The 17,019-nt window shown below is 43.4% G+C and overlaps 1 protein-coding gene across 1 annotated transcript in view; it reads right to left on the minus strand.

Moving 5' to 3' along the window:
- The window catches only part of brf1b (BRF1 RNA polymerase III transcription initiation factor subunit b), a 126,358-nt gene that overhangs the window by 5,553 nt on the left and 103,786 nt on the right, over positions 1-17,019 (minus strand). The window contains exon 17 of the mRNA XM_024420566.1: positions 13,990-14,041. Within this exon, the coding sequence (XP_024276334.1) occupies positions 13,990-14,041 (52 nt within the window). The remainder of the gene's footprint in view (positions 1-13,989; positions 14,042-17,019) is intronic.

Here is a 17,019-nt window from a genome sequence, read left to right on the forward strand (position 1 = left end):
CAAGAAGCTGATTAAACAGCATGATCATTACACAGGTGCACCTTGTACTAAGGACAGTTTTGTCACACAACACAACACAATGCCACAGATGTCTCAAGTTTTGAGGGAGCATGCTGACTGCAGGAATATCCACCAGAGCTGTTGCCAGAGAATTGAATGTTAATTTCTCTACTGTAAGACGTTTAAGAGAATTTGGCAGTAATTCCAACCGGCCTCATAACCGCAGACCATGTGTAACCACGACAGCCTAGGACTTCCACATCCGGCTTCTTCACCTGCAGGATTGTCTGAGACCAGCCTTCCCGGAGAGCTGAATAAACTGTGGGTTTGCACAACCAACGAATTTCTGCACAAACTGTCATAAACAGGGTCTTGACCCTGTGTGCTAGTCGTCCTCACCAGGGTCTTGACTCGACTGCAGTTCGGCATCATAACCAACTTCAGTGGGCAAATACTCACCTTCGCTGGCCACTGACAAGCTGGAGAAATGTGCTCTTCAAAGATGAATTCTGGTTTCAACTGTATCAGAAAGATGGCAGACAGCATGTATGGCATCTTGTGGGCAAGCAGTTTGCTAATGTCAACGTTGTGAACAGTCTGCCCCATGGTGGCGGTGGGGTTATGGTATGGGCAGGCACAAGTTACAGACAACGAACACAATTGCATTTTATCGATGGCAATGCATGAAGCAAATGGTGGTCACACCAGATACTGATTGGTTTTCTGAACCATGCCCCTACCTTTTTTTAAAGGTATCTGTGACCAACAGATGCATATCTGTATTCCCAGTCATGTGAAATCCATAGATTAGGGCCTAATTGACTGATTTCCTTACATTAACTGTTACTTAGTGAAATTGCTGCATGTTGTGTTTATATTTTTCTTCAGTGTAGAAGAGAGCTTCAGGACGCTCAAGTCATACACAAATGCAAACATAAGCACAGACATCAATCTTCACCCAGTGCCGGGGTTTGGTCTAGTTGTAGCGCTACCGCACCTGAAGCACGTGCCTCTGGAGGCAGGTTAGTGCACCTGGACCACGTGCCCCTGGAGGCAGGTTAGTGCACCTGGGCCACGTGTCCCTGGAGGCTGGTTAGTGCACCTGGACCACGTGCCCCTGGAGGCAGGTTAGTGCACCTGGACCACATGCCCCTGGAGGCAGGTTAGTGCACCTGGACCACGTGCCCCTGGAGGCTGGTTAGTGCACCTGGACCGCATGCCCCTGGAGGCAGGTTAGTGCACCTGGACCACGTGCCCCTGGAAGCAGGTTCCACCACTCACTTTCTGTACTGTATCTCTCTCATATATCTCTCCATTTACATTTCTCTCACTGTCAATAAAACATGTACAAATTCCTAATAAATATATGTAAAAAAAAAAAGACAACATAAAAGTGAACCTTACAAAGTGAACCTCTATGGTTACTCTTTCGAAAGATGCCCCTTTGACGTGTCTTGTAAACGTCTCACTCCTCTCTCTTTCTCCTTTCCTGAATGCAGGCTTTACTTCCATTCTGAACACTATGCTCCAGCCAATTAGTGGACTTTTTCATTGGTTCCCTGGAGGTAGCATTGGGTTGCCTGGCAACGGGCAGATGACCCCCACAAGGTTCTTGTGTGAGGTCCTTTCTACTGCTGATTGGTGAGCTGTGAAGTCTCATTCAGTTGTCAGAGCACTGAGGGAGCCCAGAGTAGACCACTAACATGCCAACTCCTGTGATAATCAACATTTAGCCCCATGCTAATACCTTATTAACCAAATGCTTACCGAACTTGAGTTACGTGCTAATACAATGTCGACTGCTGACCCTAAGTTGAACAAGAGCTAACCTAATGAGTACAGTGGACTGTATCAAAACAAAACAATGGTAAGTAGTCACTTACAAAACAGGGTATGGAGCGATCTGAAGTGTAAGATTGAAGGTGCTATTTGGTTTAGGGGTCAAGGGAAATCAATGATGATCAAGGCCCTATTCAAATAAGTATTAAAAAATACAGACCTGCCAACTTCAGACATTTTTATGAGTACCTCCTCAGCACGGTGGCGGTACTCCCAGCCCCGGACCCCATGACGCGCACGTTTAGCTTAATAATGATGTTGGCAGAAAACTGCCTCAGTAGTGATGGGTTCTGACTTCTAAACTTGAAAATATGAAATATCCTTATTCAGGGAGAAGGGAATGCAGAACGTTTACATTCTGTCAGAACATGTTATTGTTAGACATCATGTATCTTATGGAAAGAAGAAGAGCCACAGTCTGGTACAAGTCAACAGGACAGCCATCAGTGAGTTGGGGAGGAGTGAGGAATTTGGCCGAGGTCAGCTCAGATGAAGTGAGAAGGAATCACCAAAGTCCAGTCTAGCAACAGAGATCTATTGGCTGTCCAGATGTGTAAGGAGGAGACTCAGCATAGGAGGAAGGTTTAAATACCAGTGCTTGTGTAAATATGTCTTTTGCAGCTGTGTGACCCAGTGGGTGAATAAACTTGGTTTAAGCTTTACTAGACATCTGAGTTTTTACTCGGTTTATTTAGAACCTAACAGTTGGCACTGCGAGCAGGGTTCACCACGATTTACAGTTGAACTACAGAGTCAAAATCAGTGACAGTTCCTACATCTGTTACCACTCATTCTAACATCTTGGGGAGATGAGAATCGTAGGCTGAACAATTATAGGACATGGACCTAGAAAGCCTGAGTTTATTCAATAGGCCCATTGTGTAACGACTGGTTGTAAATATATGGTGTAGTGTAGGTGTTACATCTGCTCCTCCATGCCCTCTACTTCTCATCCTGTGTCTCCCTAACCTGCCGCCACTCCCCCAGTGCTGTCTGTCTGTCTATGGGTGTATGTGATTGTGTGAGTGGAGACTGGTGTGCTGGAGTCAGAGCGGATCCCCACCAGCTGCAACCTGTTCCATAATCAAGACCTCTACAAATATTTAGCCCTGCCACTTCCATGCTGCCAGATCGTAGCCTCTGCTCAGTCAGTCTGCGTTTCAAGCCATTTGTTCCTGCATAGATCTTATCCTGTTGTGCCTATTTTTCCCTAGCCTGACCCTGATTTTCTCTCCACTACTGTTTCTGCCCGCACTGACTGGTCCCTGTCTCCAGTCCCCTCGTCTCGTCAGTCCTGCTTCCCTGCCCTGCACCCACTCCGGACCTGCTTATCCTGCCCCTACTCCCCTTGCCCCAGCCTCAGTTCCTGGTTCCCTACGACCTGCCTGAGCTTTCCCTGGCCTGCACCCCCCCTGCTTTTCAATAAATACCTTAGTTACCTTATCCCTGTCTCCTCGTCTGAGTCTGCAATTGGGTTCACCTGCTCCACCCCGCCTAACAGTTGGTTCCTTTAAAGATAGGTCACGAGTGGAGATTTTCCTCTGCGAGATCCATGTATATATATGGTGTAGGGTAGGTTCTATAAGGCTAGGTCCCGAGTGGATCTAGTTCTCTGCGAGATCCATGAGTGACACTACAGTGTAGGTTCCGTGTAGGATAGATCCCTAGAAGTATTCCCCTGCGAGATCGGTAAGAGGGAGGAAAGTCCCAGCTGCAGTGGCCATGAGGCAGTAGAGTGTATGTGGATAGTGATAAAACGTTGCCTATCAGTTCTGGAGGAGAGCCTCATCCATGGTTAGAAAAGGAAAAAGATATTCAAACGTTGTTTGAACATGATTTGAGTGTATTAGCAGTAAGGAGAGAGGTTGTTTTATGCCATATTGGGGTGGGGAACTGTGACAGATTATGTGGAAATAAGAAGACAACTGTGAATAATGTGTTACATGTGTTGTCATCAACAATGATATTTGAATAAGACATTAGGTCACCTGTATTCTCCAGTAGTAAATTGTCAGAAGCTTCACTATCAGGTCCAGTAACCAAATGATTAGATACAAATACCGTAACTACTCTCCGGGATTGTATGCAAGGTCCTTTCTGACCTTTTCCTGAATCCTGACGCTGGCCATAGAGGGTGCAAGAACCTGGAGGCAGTTGGACTTTACACCTCCAGCACATCACTGGACTTTTGTCTTGGATCTTGGGCACAAACAGCTGAGACTGGGTTTAATCTCGTGAGACATTTTATTTCCTCTTATTCTGAAATAAATGTATAGAATTGACGAAAGGGGGGAGGGGTCACAAGAAATTAGATTGGAGTTAATATTGAAAGTGTTAAGAGTTTTAAAGAATAAATTCTGTCAAGCGACAGCATTGGGGTTGCCAAACCTGAAAGGAATTTTTAAAATGTTTGTTCATGAACATGTAGGGCATTGTGGTGTGGTGGTTAAGGAAACTCATGGGGAAAAGAGAGACCAATCAATTGTTAAACTTGGTTGAGAGATAAATGTCACCGTGTCTAAGGGTAGTATATGCTAAATAAGAGTACATAAACGTTGGGGTGGATTAAAACAAACAATTGGAGGGAGGACAATGGACTCATGTTTTGATTGTAATGAAAACTTTTGGGTTGCTGATTAAGATGTATACTTTCTCTTCCAGAAGAGGAGGGGCTGTCATCATATCTCCCTTTGGAATGTTTCCTGAGACTGTTGTCTTGGGAGAGCAGTTGTAATGAACACGAGGGGAGACAGAGCTTGTTTCAAGCGCAGGGAGCAGCAGGTGTTTATTGCAAAGGACCACCGGAGGAGGCTGGGTCCTGGGGCAGGCAGAAGGTCATACACAGGGGGTCCAAAAGGGCAACAGTACAGACATGGAAAAGGCTAGTAATGTAGTCCGGGAGATCAGGCAATAGGTAGATAACAGGAAATTCGATAGACTAAAGTACAGGCAGGGCGTTAGTGAGGCAGGTAAAAAATATCATACACGGGAGGAGTAAATTACAGGAAAAACAGAGCTCAGAAAGACGTGTGTCACAAAACAAACAATACCTCACAGTGATGGGGTGCAAAGAACTGAACTAAATAGTGTGTGATAATAACATACAGGTGTGTGAACAGGTGATTAGAATTCAGGTGACTGGGATCTGGAGAGTGAGCTGCGTTCAGGGCATCTAGGTGTGAGGGTTTGAGTTGGAAGTAGCAGTTAGTGAAAATCTGCAGTTTTAATAAGTATAAATGTATCCGGATTCAGCCATAACGGGAGCTCCCAGATAAGTAAGACCTGGTCATGTGTTTGTTTTTTCCCTACAGTTTACCACACACACCAGCACGCACACACAACTCACGGGTTATGAATATTTGTTAGTGGTGTTAATACCGTGTTTGATTTATTGTGTGGGGTCTTTTTAATTTGGTTTTAAACTGGGTACGCAGAATGATGGAAATGTTTGACATGTTGTGAAGTGGTTCCTGAATTACAGGGAAAGAAAATAAAAATAAAATACTTAATGGTGTTAAGTTACCTTTGTCCTGACTTTCTGGTGAGGCCTGATCAACCTCAATAGAAATGATCAAGACAATAGGTGAGATTTAAGCATAATATGAATGAGGGACACTTGTCTCTAGTCTATTTTACCATTACCTTATGGGATACAAACTCTTGATAAATTGACCAACAGTGTGAACCAGGCCCGTGTGCTTGGGAAAAGCTGATTAATTTCCCAGATATTGAAATCAGGACATTATCATGGGCCATCAACTGTGACAGGCATGAGTTACCTATGTGCTGTTGGGAACTGTAACGCTACCTGTAACGCTACCTGTAACACTACCTGTATCGCTACCTGTATCGCTACTGTAACACTACATGTAATGCTACCTGTAACGCAACATGTAACGCTACCTGTAACGCTACCTGTATCGCTACCTGTATCGCTACCTGTAACATTACCTGTAACGCTACATGTAACGCTACCTGTAACGCTACCTGTAACGCTACCTGTAACGCTACCTGTAACGCTACATGTAACGCTACCTGTAACGCTACATGTAACGGTACCTGTAACGCTACCTGTAACGCTACCTGTAACGCTACCTGAAAAAGAACATGAAGACACGCTAAAAGGATGAGTCCAGAGAGAAACGGGGGGTGGTTAACCATGCCAATAATTGTTTATTTGGGGTATCAGGTTGATTATGGAGGCCTGCACAATGCAAAATGTATAGTAATTTAGACTAAGAGTGCATTGAGATACCGATCTGTCATTAACATGCCACTCGTGACAGTAAAACAGGGACAAACGGGGGCTGTAATGAGAAAAGTTAATATGGGTAAAATATGGTCCGGTTTGTAAATGTACATTCTAACCGTGACAATGTGTCCTAAGTTGAGGGGCTTGAATTCAAGTGATGGACTCAACATAGAGCACTAAGGACTGTAATTCTAAATTTGGGTTGGATAATTTATCAAATGTTTTAATTATGATTAGAAGATAAAGAGAGAGAGAGTGAGCACTGCCCCTCAGCTGTGAGGAGAGCACAAAGTGAGGGGAGGGTGCACTGCTTGAATTTATTGAGGGTTTTAATTACTTTAAACCTTATCTTTTAGTGTCCTCCGAAAGGGAGGTTATTAGAGAACCCACTAGATGATAGCTTGGGCCAACCATGAGGGGGTACTGGATAGTAGGGATTTCGTTTTACAATATCATCAGAATCATAATGTTAAAGCGCATCAATACATGTGGATTGCTGGATGATACCGTACAACTAATTACGTACAAGGCTCATAGTCTGTGTCTTGCTTTGTCACCCAAGGATGAGGATGAAGGAGACTTGCATGGAGACTAGCATCCCATGGGCATAGAACAGAATGGATGGACGGCTCTCTCCCCAATCTCATCCGCATCAAGGGTGGTGTGAAATTATTAACATGTATTTTTGTCTCTTCCCTGTTCAAGTCAATATGTTTCTAGATGTCGTGGAACATAAGAGTGATCATTGTTCCAGAAGAGGGATTGTTTGGAAATTGACTAATTGACTTGAGAATGTTTTAGTATGTTTATAACTATAGAAGTGGATTAGTAGTAGTGACTAATGTGTTATGGGTTAGATGAAATGATTTATGTGCAAATGTATTTTTAGCAGGAGGCAAGGTACGTACAAATCAAATCTTATTTGCCACATGTGCCGAATACAACAAGTGTAGACTTTACCGTGAAATGCTTACTTACAAACCCTTAATCAACAGTGCAGTTCAAGAAGAAAATATTTACCAAGTAAGCTAAAATAAAAAGTAATAATAAAAAGTAACACAATAAGAATAACGAGGCTATATACAGGGGGCACCGGTCCCGAGCCAGTGTGCAGGGGTACAGGCTAGCTGAGGTAATCTGTACATGTAGGTGGGGGCGAAGTGACTATGCATAGGTAACAAACAAACAGCGAGTAGCCGCAGTGTACAAGAGGGGGGGGGGTCAATGTAAATTGTCCGGTGGTAGATTTTTAAAAATTGTTCAGCAGTCTAATGGCTTGGGGGTAGAAGCTGTTGAGGAGCCTTTTGGTCCTAGACTTGGCACTCCGGAACCGCTTGATGTGCGGTAGCAGAGAAAACAGTCTATAACAGTTTATGGGCTTTCCTCTGACACCGCCTATTCTATAGGTCCTGGATGGCAGGAAGCTTGGCCTCAGTGATGTATTGGGCAGTTTGCACTACCCTCTGTAGCGCCTTACGGTCAGATGGCGAGCAGTTGCGATACCAGGCCTGTGTTGAACGAGCATTTGTAAAAGGGGTGTTAATTATAGTCTGGCAGGACCGACATCAATGTATTCTGTGGAGTCCCAAAAATCAAGACATTAACGTTACAGGGAATTGGGAGAGCGGGATGGAACGTGACTGGAGCGGGATGGAATGTGTCTAGGGTGGAGATCTGTGTGGCTCATAAATTAAGGAAGGGGTTAGTAGAGTCTGGGGAACAATACCACTCCGCTGTGCAGAGTGATACCATGGAATAGCTCGTAGAACAGGAAGGACAGCTAACTGTGCACAATATAGAGACAACTATGAAGTTAAATCGTTACGTCACACATACCCATATTATTGTGGCAGAGATACTGTTGTCATTTCAGACACTATTGTTAACTTTCAATGATGAGTTTGTCAAAGAAGGTATCGACCGTAGCAGAACACAGGTCATTGAAAATGTTGGGTGCTAGGGAACCGGGTATGAGTTGGGAGACAGGTAGGGAGTATCTGAAAGGGTTAGTCCTAGATCTATCAGTGAACCACAAAGACAATAGGAGAGCAGGAGACAGATTCCATGCAATAGCTATTCTCACGGCAGTCGCTGTAGATAAAGTAACTGAAGGAGCGGCAGTATGGCGAAGGATATTATAGTAACAGCATGGAATTGGACTACGGCTCAAATGAGGGATTTTGAAGTATGCGTCATGGGCAGTGTTAGTAGTAGCAGGGGTTACCTTAGTAGCATTGTTGGGATATCATCTTCTGAGGGAATTGATGTGAAACGTATATACAGTGCTGATTTACCTCAAGATGAGGTAAAGTTGATTAAGGCCACCACACGTGTATATCGGGTGGCCATTCAGGAGGAAGGAGATGGGAGAGAAGTGAAATTGACATGGCTTGGGAACACCTTTTTGAAACCTGTGGCCGGACAGGGGAAGACTGGGTGAAAGCATGAGGAGGTTTTTTAGAACCTTCATTTTTGTGGAACCCAGCAGAAAAAGTATCCCGAAGGCATAGAGTCAGGTGAAAAGAGAATGGGAATCGTTATGTTATCAAACTGGTTTTTCTTTGCATTTACAGTTGAAGTCGGAAGTTTACATACACCTTAGCCAAATACATTTAAACCCTTTCTTAGGTCAGTTAGGATCACCGCTTCACTTTAAGAATGTGAAATGTCAGAATAATAGTAGAGAATACTTTATTTAAGCTTTAATTTATTTCATCACATTCCCAGTGGGTCAGAAGTTTACATACACTCAATTAGTACTTGGTAGCATTGCCTTTAAATGGTTTAACTTGGGTCAAACGTTTCAGGTAGCCTTCCACAAGCTTCCCACAATAAGTTGGGTGAATATTGGCCCATTCCTCCTGACAGATCTGGTGTAACTGAGTCAGGTTTGTAGGCCTCCTTGCTCGCACGCACTTTTCCAGTTCTGCCCACAAATTTTCTATAGGATTGAAGTCAGGACTTTGTGCTGGCCACTCCAATACCTTGACTTTGTTGTCCTTAAGCCATTTTGCCACAACTTTGGAAGTATGCTTGGGGTCATTGTCCATTTGGAAGACCCATTTGCGACCAAGCTTTAACTTCCTGACTGATGTCTAGAGATGTTGCTTCAATATATCCACATAATTTTCCTACCTCATGATGCCATCTATTTTGTGAAGTGCACCAGTCCCTCCTGCAGCAAAGCACCCCAACAACACGATGCTGCCACCCCTGTGCCTCATCGTTGGGATGGTGTTCTTCTGCTTGCAAGCCTCCATCTTTTTCATCCAAACATAACGATGGTCATTATGGCCAAATAGTTATATTTCTGTTTCATCAGACCAGAGAACATTTCTCCAAAAAGTACGATCTTTGTCCCCATGTGCAGTTGCAAACCGTAGTCTGGCTTTTTTATGGCGGTTTTGGAGCAGTGGCTTCTTCCTTGCTGAGCGGCCTTTCAGATTATTTCGATATAGGACTCATATTACTGTGGATATAGATACTTTTGTATCTGCATCCTCCAGCATCTTCACAAGGTCCTTTGCTGTTGTTCTGGGATTGATTTGGAGACAGAAAGCGTCTCCTTCCTGAGCGGTATGACGGCTGCATGGTGGGAGGAAATAGAGACAGTCAAAAGCTCCAGCTGAAATGCCATTATCAGTTGTCCGACGAGACAGGGAAATAAGAGTGTGCATAGTGTGATTACAGATCAGAGGCCATACGTCTCGGAGATGATAATCATGTTTTGTTTCTTTTTCGTGTGAATTTTTACCCCCTTTTTCTCCCCAATTTCATGGTATCCAATTGTTTTAGTAGCTACTATCTTGTCTCATCGCTACAACTCCCGTACAGGCTCGGGAGAGACGAAGGTTGAAAGTCATGCGTCCACAACCCAACCAAGCCGCACTGCTTCTTAACACAGCGCGCATCCAACCCGGAAGCCAGTCGCACCAATGTGTCGGAGGAAACACCATGCACCTGGCAACCTTGGTTAGCGCGTACTGCGCCCGGCCCGCCACAGGAGTCGCTGGTAGGATATCCCTACCGGCCAAACCCTCCCTAACCCGGACGACGCTAGGCCAATTTTGCGTCACCCCACGGACCTCCCGGTCGCAGCCGGTTACGACAGAGCCTGGGCGCGAACCCAGATTCTCTGGTGGCACAGCTGGGTCTGCAGTACAGCGCCCTTAACCACTGCGCCACCCGGGAGGCCCATGTTTTGTTTCTTGTACATGTTTTATTTTTTTTGTTCATTTCTAAGTAATTTCCAAGTTTATATAATGTTAAACAGTATGAAATTATTGTTCAAAAGGGGGGACTGATGGGTTCTGACTTCTAAACTTGAAAATATGAAATATCCTTATTCATGTCACTGAGGAAGAGAGGGGTATGCAGAAAGTTTACAGTCTGTCAGAACATGTTATTGTTAGACATCAGGTATCCTATGGAAAGGAGAAAAGCCACAGTCTGGTAGAAGTCAACAGGACAACCATGAGTTGGGGAGGAGAGAGGAATTTGGTTGAGGTCAGCTCAAATGAAGTGAGAAAGAACAGGAATCACTAAAGTCCTGTCTAGCAACAGAGATCTATCTATTGGCTGTCCAGATGTGTAAGGAGACACAGCATAGGAGGAAGGTGTAAATACCAGTGCGTGTGTAAATATGTCTTTGTCTTATGCAGCTGTGTGACCCAGTTGTGGTTTGAGATTTACTAGTCGTTCGTGAGTTTTTTCTGTTTATTTAGAACCTAAGAGTAGGAATGGTAGGATATAGACTGCTATGGGTACTTGGTAATTGGCTGGTCTTTAGAAACTACCTAAAAATATATTTTCAATCAGGGCTCTCCCTAGCATTTTCTGACAAGGTGGTGCTGATAAAGGTCAAAGGTCGTGACTCCCTCAGGAAGTTGGAGCATTTAGCATTTTTAAAAACCTGTAACTGCCATTTCCTGAAACCTAGTGTCTTAAATTAAATCAAACAATATAGCCATAACAGTAGTCTAGTGTTTGATCCAGAATTAAATTGAGGTGGTCTCAATGACACCTTTACATGATTTTAGGTCAAATGTAGGGGAAATTATTATTCCAACGCAGGGGTGTCAAACTAATTTTGCCTTGGGGGGCCACATTCGGTCTTCAACGAGGTCCGGAGGGCCGCACTGAATTAAAAAAAATATTTCCTAGCTGTCAATTTTTAAAAATTATTCCTAGCTTTCATTCAGGTGATTATGAGCGAGCTGGACACAGTCAACAAACTGTTAGAATGTAGGTCCATTATATTTTCTACACAGTTTCGATTTGGTTTTAGTTATTTTGAAGTACAGTGTATATATACAGTACCAGTCAAAATTCGGGACACACCTACTCATTTAAGGGTTTTTCTTTATTTGTACTATTTTCTACATTTTAGATTCTTCAAAGAAGCCACCCTTTGCCTTGATGACAGCTTTGCACACTCGTTGCATTCTACCAGCTTCACCTGGAATGCTTTCCCAACAGTTTTGAAGGAGTTCCCACCTACGCTGAGCACTTGTTGGCTGCTTTTCCTTCACTCTGTGGTCAAGCTCATCCCAAACTATCTCAATTGGGTTGAGGTCAGGTGATTTTGGAGACCAGGTCATCTGATGCAGCACTCCATCACTCTCCTTCTTGGTCAAATAGCCCTTACACATCCTGGAGGTGTGTTGGGTCATTGTCTTGATGAAAAACAAATGATAGTTCGACTAAGCGCAAACCAGATGGGATGGCGTATCGCTGCAGAATGCTGATTAAGTGTGCCTTCAATTCTAAATCACAGACAGTGTCGCCAGCAAAGCACCCCCACACCATCGCACCTCCTCCTCCATGCTTAATCTACTCTCCGTCTCACAAAGACACGGCAGTTGGAACCAAAACTCTCAAGTTTTGACTCATCAGACCAAAGGACAGATTTCCACCGGTCTAATGTCCATTGCTTGTGTTCCTTGGCCCAAGCAAGTCTCTCCTTCTTATTGGTGTCCTTTAGTAGTTGTTTCCTTGAATAAATTTGGCAATGAAGGCCTGATTCACACAGTCTCCTCTGAATAGTTGATGTTGATGTGTCTGTTACTTGAACTATGTGAAGCATTTATTTGGGCTGCAATTTCTGGGGCTGGTAACTCCAATGAACTTATCCTCTGCAGCAGAGGTAATTCTGGGTATTTCTTTCCTGTGTCGGTCCTCATCAGAGCCAGTTTCATCATAGCGCTTGATGGTTTTTGAGACTGCACTTTCAAAGTTCTTGATGTTCCGGATTGACTGACCTTCATGTCTTAAAGTAATGATGGAGTGTCGTTTCTCTTTGCTTATTTGAGCTGTTCTTGCCATAATATGGACTTGGTCTTTCACCAAATAGGGCTATCTTCTGTATACCACCCCTACCTTGTCACAACACAACTGATTGGCTTAAACGCATTGAGGAAAGAAATTCCAGAAAATTACTTTTTTACAAAGAACACATGTTCATTTAAATGCATTCAAATCAAATCAAATCAAATGTTATTGGTCACATACACATGGTTAGCAGATGTTATTGCGAGTGGAGCAAAATGCTTACGCTTCTAGATCCAACAGTGCAGCAGTATCTAACAGGTAATATCTAACAATTCCACAACAAAAACTAATATCTAACAAATTTCAAAACAAAACCTAATACACACAATCTAGTAAATGTAACCTTTATTTAACTAGGCAAGTCAGTTAAGAACAAATTCTTATTTACATTGACGGCCTACGTAAAGGAATGGGATAAGAATATATAAGTATAAAATATATGGACGAGCAGTGACAGAGCGGTTAAGATGCAATAGATAGTAAAGAATAGATAATGAAGGATACAGTATACAGTATATACATATGAGATGAATAATGTGAGATATGTAAACATTATTGAAGTGGCATTATTAAAGTGACTAGTGTTCCATTTATTAAAGTGGCCAATGGAATCAAGTCTGTAGGTAGGCAGCCGCCTCTCTGTGCTGGTGGTGGCTGTTTAACAATCTGATGGCCTTGAGAGAGAAGCTGTTTTTCAATCAATCTCTCCAGCTTTGATGCACCTGTACTGACCTCGCCTTCTGGATGGTAGCGGGGTGAACAGGTAGTGGCTCGGGTGGTTAATGCCTTGATGATCTTCTTTGCCTTCCTGTGACATCGGGTGTTGTAGGTGTCCTGGAGCGTAGGTAGTTTGCCCCCAGTGATGCGTTGTGCAGACCGCACAACCCTCTTGAGAGCCCTGCGGTTGTGGCCGGTGCAGTAGCAGTACCAGCGAGTGATACAGCCTGACAGGATGCTCTCAATTGTGCAACTGTAAAAGTTCCTGAGGGTTTTCAGTGACAAGACACATTTTTTCAGCCTCCTGAAGTTGAAGAGGCGCTGTTGTGCTTTCTTCATCACACTCTGTGTATGTGGACCATTTCAGTTTGTTGGTGATATGTACACCAAGGAACTTAACACTTTCCACCTTCTCCACTGCTGTCCCATCGAGGTGAATAGAGTAGTGAATAGAGTAGTTTTTTAACCAGAGTACTTTGACCTTAAATTGCGGGCATGGTATGCAAAATGTTTGCAGGTTGGCAGGTCTGAAAATGGTCATCCTAATTTTTCCAAGTCGCATTAAATACAGTTTATTTTACAGCTCAGTTTAAGGTCGTATTTACGTTGTATTTACTAGGAAACTACGTGGTAACAATGGATACTTTCTGGTACTTACCTCACATCATTTATAACTACCTGGTACCAAATGGTACAAACTACGCTCATGTAAATGAATCTCAAAGAAACTAAATTGTAATTTGTATGCAATTATTATATAACTGTAATTTCAAAGTAACTATCTGTTAAATACCGGGCTGTAAAATAAAGGATTACTGAATTTAGATTTTGTTGTGTGTGGTGGGGCTCACCTGTGAAGCGGCTCTCTTCTTCTTGGTTGCAGAGGATATAAGTGGACGGAGTCTGAAAGAGAGAAGAACGTCTAAACCATCAGAATTGAAAAAGAGAGCACATGCATGAGTAACCTTAGCTAACACTCAATGAAAAAACAGAATGCTACACAAGAATTTACCAAACTAGCACACCTCCTACATTCTAGGACTCCTGCATCTCAGTGTAAGAGGCAGTCACTACAGTCCCTGGTTCGATTCCAGGCTGTATCACATCCGGCCGTGATTGGGAGTCCCATAGGGTGGCGCACAATTGGCCCAGCGTCGTCCGGGGTAGGCCGTCATTGTAAATAAGAATTTGTTCTGAACTGACTTGCCTAGTTATATAAAGATACAAAAATTATAATCATTTTCTACATTATAATTGAACGCAAAAGACTCACCAACCTCTCCTCCAATAAAAAAAAACGAGTTTTCTGGAAATAAACTATTTATTACAGCAAATTAACAACCCCGCCCACCCTTCAACCTACTTGCCGTTTTGACTTTCAAACCTGTGCATTTGAAACATTTCAGTCCAAGACCTTCCCCGCTGGGGTTCAAGAAACCCTCTGGCATTGATGAAACGCTGGGGCTAAATTGGCTAGAAATCAGCTTTTAACATCAAACGCTACTATTTAAAGCTAATGCTATTTAAGGCTTATATCAAAAAGCGCTCTCTTACAAAGTTAATTAGTCTTAAGGGGGAAGTGGGGGAAATGAGGGATTCTGGAAGGTTGGATAGAAAGTGACCTTGAGGTGTTTCGGTGTGGAGAAGGAGAATGCGGTGGTACTGTATTTCTCTAAGGTAGGCTACGTCTGTAAGGCTGTTTTATGGCACCTGTTAGTTGGGGAGTTTCCTCTAACTCAGGCAGCCGGCCACATTGGGACGCATGAACATGGATGAAATCATACATGCATTCATCAATTGTCTGCTTTTGTCCGTCAAATGACAGCCCAAGTCAACTATTTTCATACAAGTTGCATAAATAAAAGACGGACCAATTTGTGCATTTTCTATCTGACAATCATCTCTGTTGTCCATCAGATATCAACAGATGACTCCGGTTGAAAAAGGAATAGCTCAATATGGAATGTTCAGACACAAAATGTAAATGTGGCCACAGCCTAAATAAGACACCACTGACTACTCCATCCATCAGTGTCATTGTAATATTGCCTTTCTAGAAGGCAGGTGTAGCATGTTAAAAAGGAAAAGCAGCAAGAAATATTTTAACAAAACACAAAAGTGCCCTAGCCACACCAAACCCTGACATATACACAACTAAGTCGCTCAAACATAACTCATATACCCTGACAAATTAATTCATTAAATATAGTTTACACACAAACAAATGCAAATACAAACTCCCTCCCTTCCTACCACCCTCCCTCCACCGTGACACACATACACAACACTTCCTCCCTCCCTCCCTCCCTGCATGGAAGAGAGAATTTCCCCCATCTCCTCTTCCACCCCCCTTGTAGAGAAATAGGGGGTCTCCCTGAGGACTCAGTGGGAGTGCTTTCCTCTTCGATAAGGGAAAGTGCCACTAATTAATCTGATTAGGGAAAGGGAGGAGGCAAGAAAAGGGGTGTGGGAGGGATAGCGTTTCTCGTTTGCCAAGCAGGGCTCTCTCTCCCTTTGTCGAGCCTCATTAAGAGAGGCTGTAAGCATTAGCCATCTGCGTAGTTTGACGGCACATGCTTCTAGAAATACAGTGGGTTGAACCTCCGTCTTCCATTGAAAGCAGTGGCTAGCGGTGCGCTAGTAGTTTGATTCTAGGCTAGCAGACGTTGAATCAAACTGCTGCTTTAGCCACAACAGTTTTCAGTATTCAGTGTGTTTGTTAGTGTTTTTATAACTCAAATGTTCCAAATTCAATCTCACTGCCACATAGAAAGACCTATTAAAAATGGGTGGAATATAAAGAAGAAGCATGTCATTTTCAGCCATCACATGTCTACGTCCTCCCCACAACGACCACAATAACCTTCCTCGGCGTGCCAGCGAGTTCACCAGTGCCACACTATCATTAGGACTGCTGTGCGCCCTTACTGGAGAAACACAACCATCCCTGGGGTGGGTATGGCGAGCGCAGCAAACCGTAACACAACCGTGTAGAGTGAGTCAATAGCCTTGGACAGAGAGCTCTCTTTCGCCCAGCTGTGACTAATACACTTACAGCATGGGCCAGATAATAGCAATGTAGCCCGCGGGTCCTGAGTTTCGCGCTTGCACGCTTCCTAAAGTTAAATACAGTCGATGCATATATAGCTATATAATCCTGTCATAGGCGGATCATGGTGTGCTGTGCAGCCAGCTAACCAGCAGACATACAGAAATATTCTGGATGCAAGCATGAAACGGAATTGAGGTGTGAGGAATCTTAGTCATATGCACACAGTGTGAATACAGTCACACAGCTGATAGGCGGATCAAAGAGCGTAAGGTTGATTGAACTCAAGGTCGAAAGATCAGGTTTGTTTTTTTGTTATTGTATACCACAGCATTGTTGAATACTTTATTCTGATGTGCTTGTAAGGCATTCTAGAGTGTGCATTATTTTCAGATAAATGGACAGTTGGAAAAGTTATTGTACATCAATTGTTTTTGTTCCAGCAATAGGTGCCTTATTAACGTTTTAAATCAATGCACCAAGCGGACCTTACTTGTTACAAAGTGACAAAAAACGAAATCAACAACCACACATACAGAAATGTCTGGTTGCGAAGGTGAAATTGAATTGAGGTGTGAGGAATCTTAGTCACATGCAGTGCATATACAATAAAACAGCTACTCGGTTGGGTTGATTGAACACAAAGGTCAAAAGGTCAGCTTGTTGTGTGTAGAAGCGCTTTTGATTTTTGTTATCATGCCAGTTAGTATTCTGACCTTCCATTTTGGTCCAAAAGTAATGGAAGGGAATCAATAGCAATTCTACAGAGCACACTGCACACTGGGCCTTAATGCTGTCTGTGAGGGCAACTATGCAACCGCAGACAGACCCG

The sequence above is a fragment of the Oncorhynchus tshawytscha genome, linkage group LG05, assembly GCF_018296145.1.
Source record: "Oncorhynchus tshawytscha isolate Ot180627B linkage group LG05, Otsh_v2.0, whole genome shotgun sequence".
Lineage (NCBI taxonomy): Eukaryota > Metazoa > Chordata > Actinopteri > Salmoniformes > Salmonidae > Oncorhynchus > Oncorhynchus tshawytscha.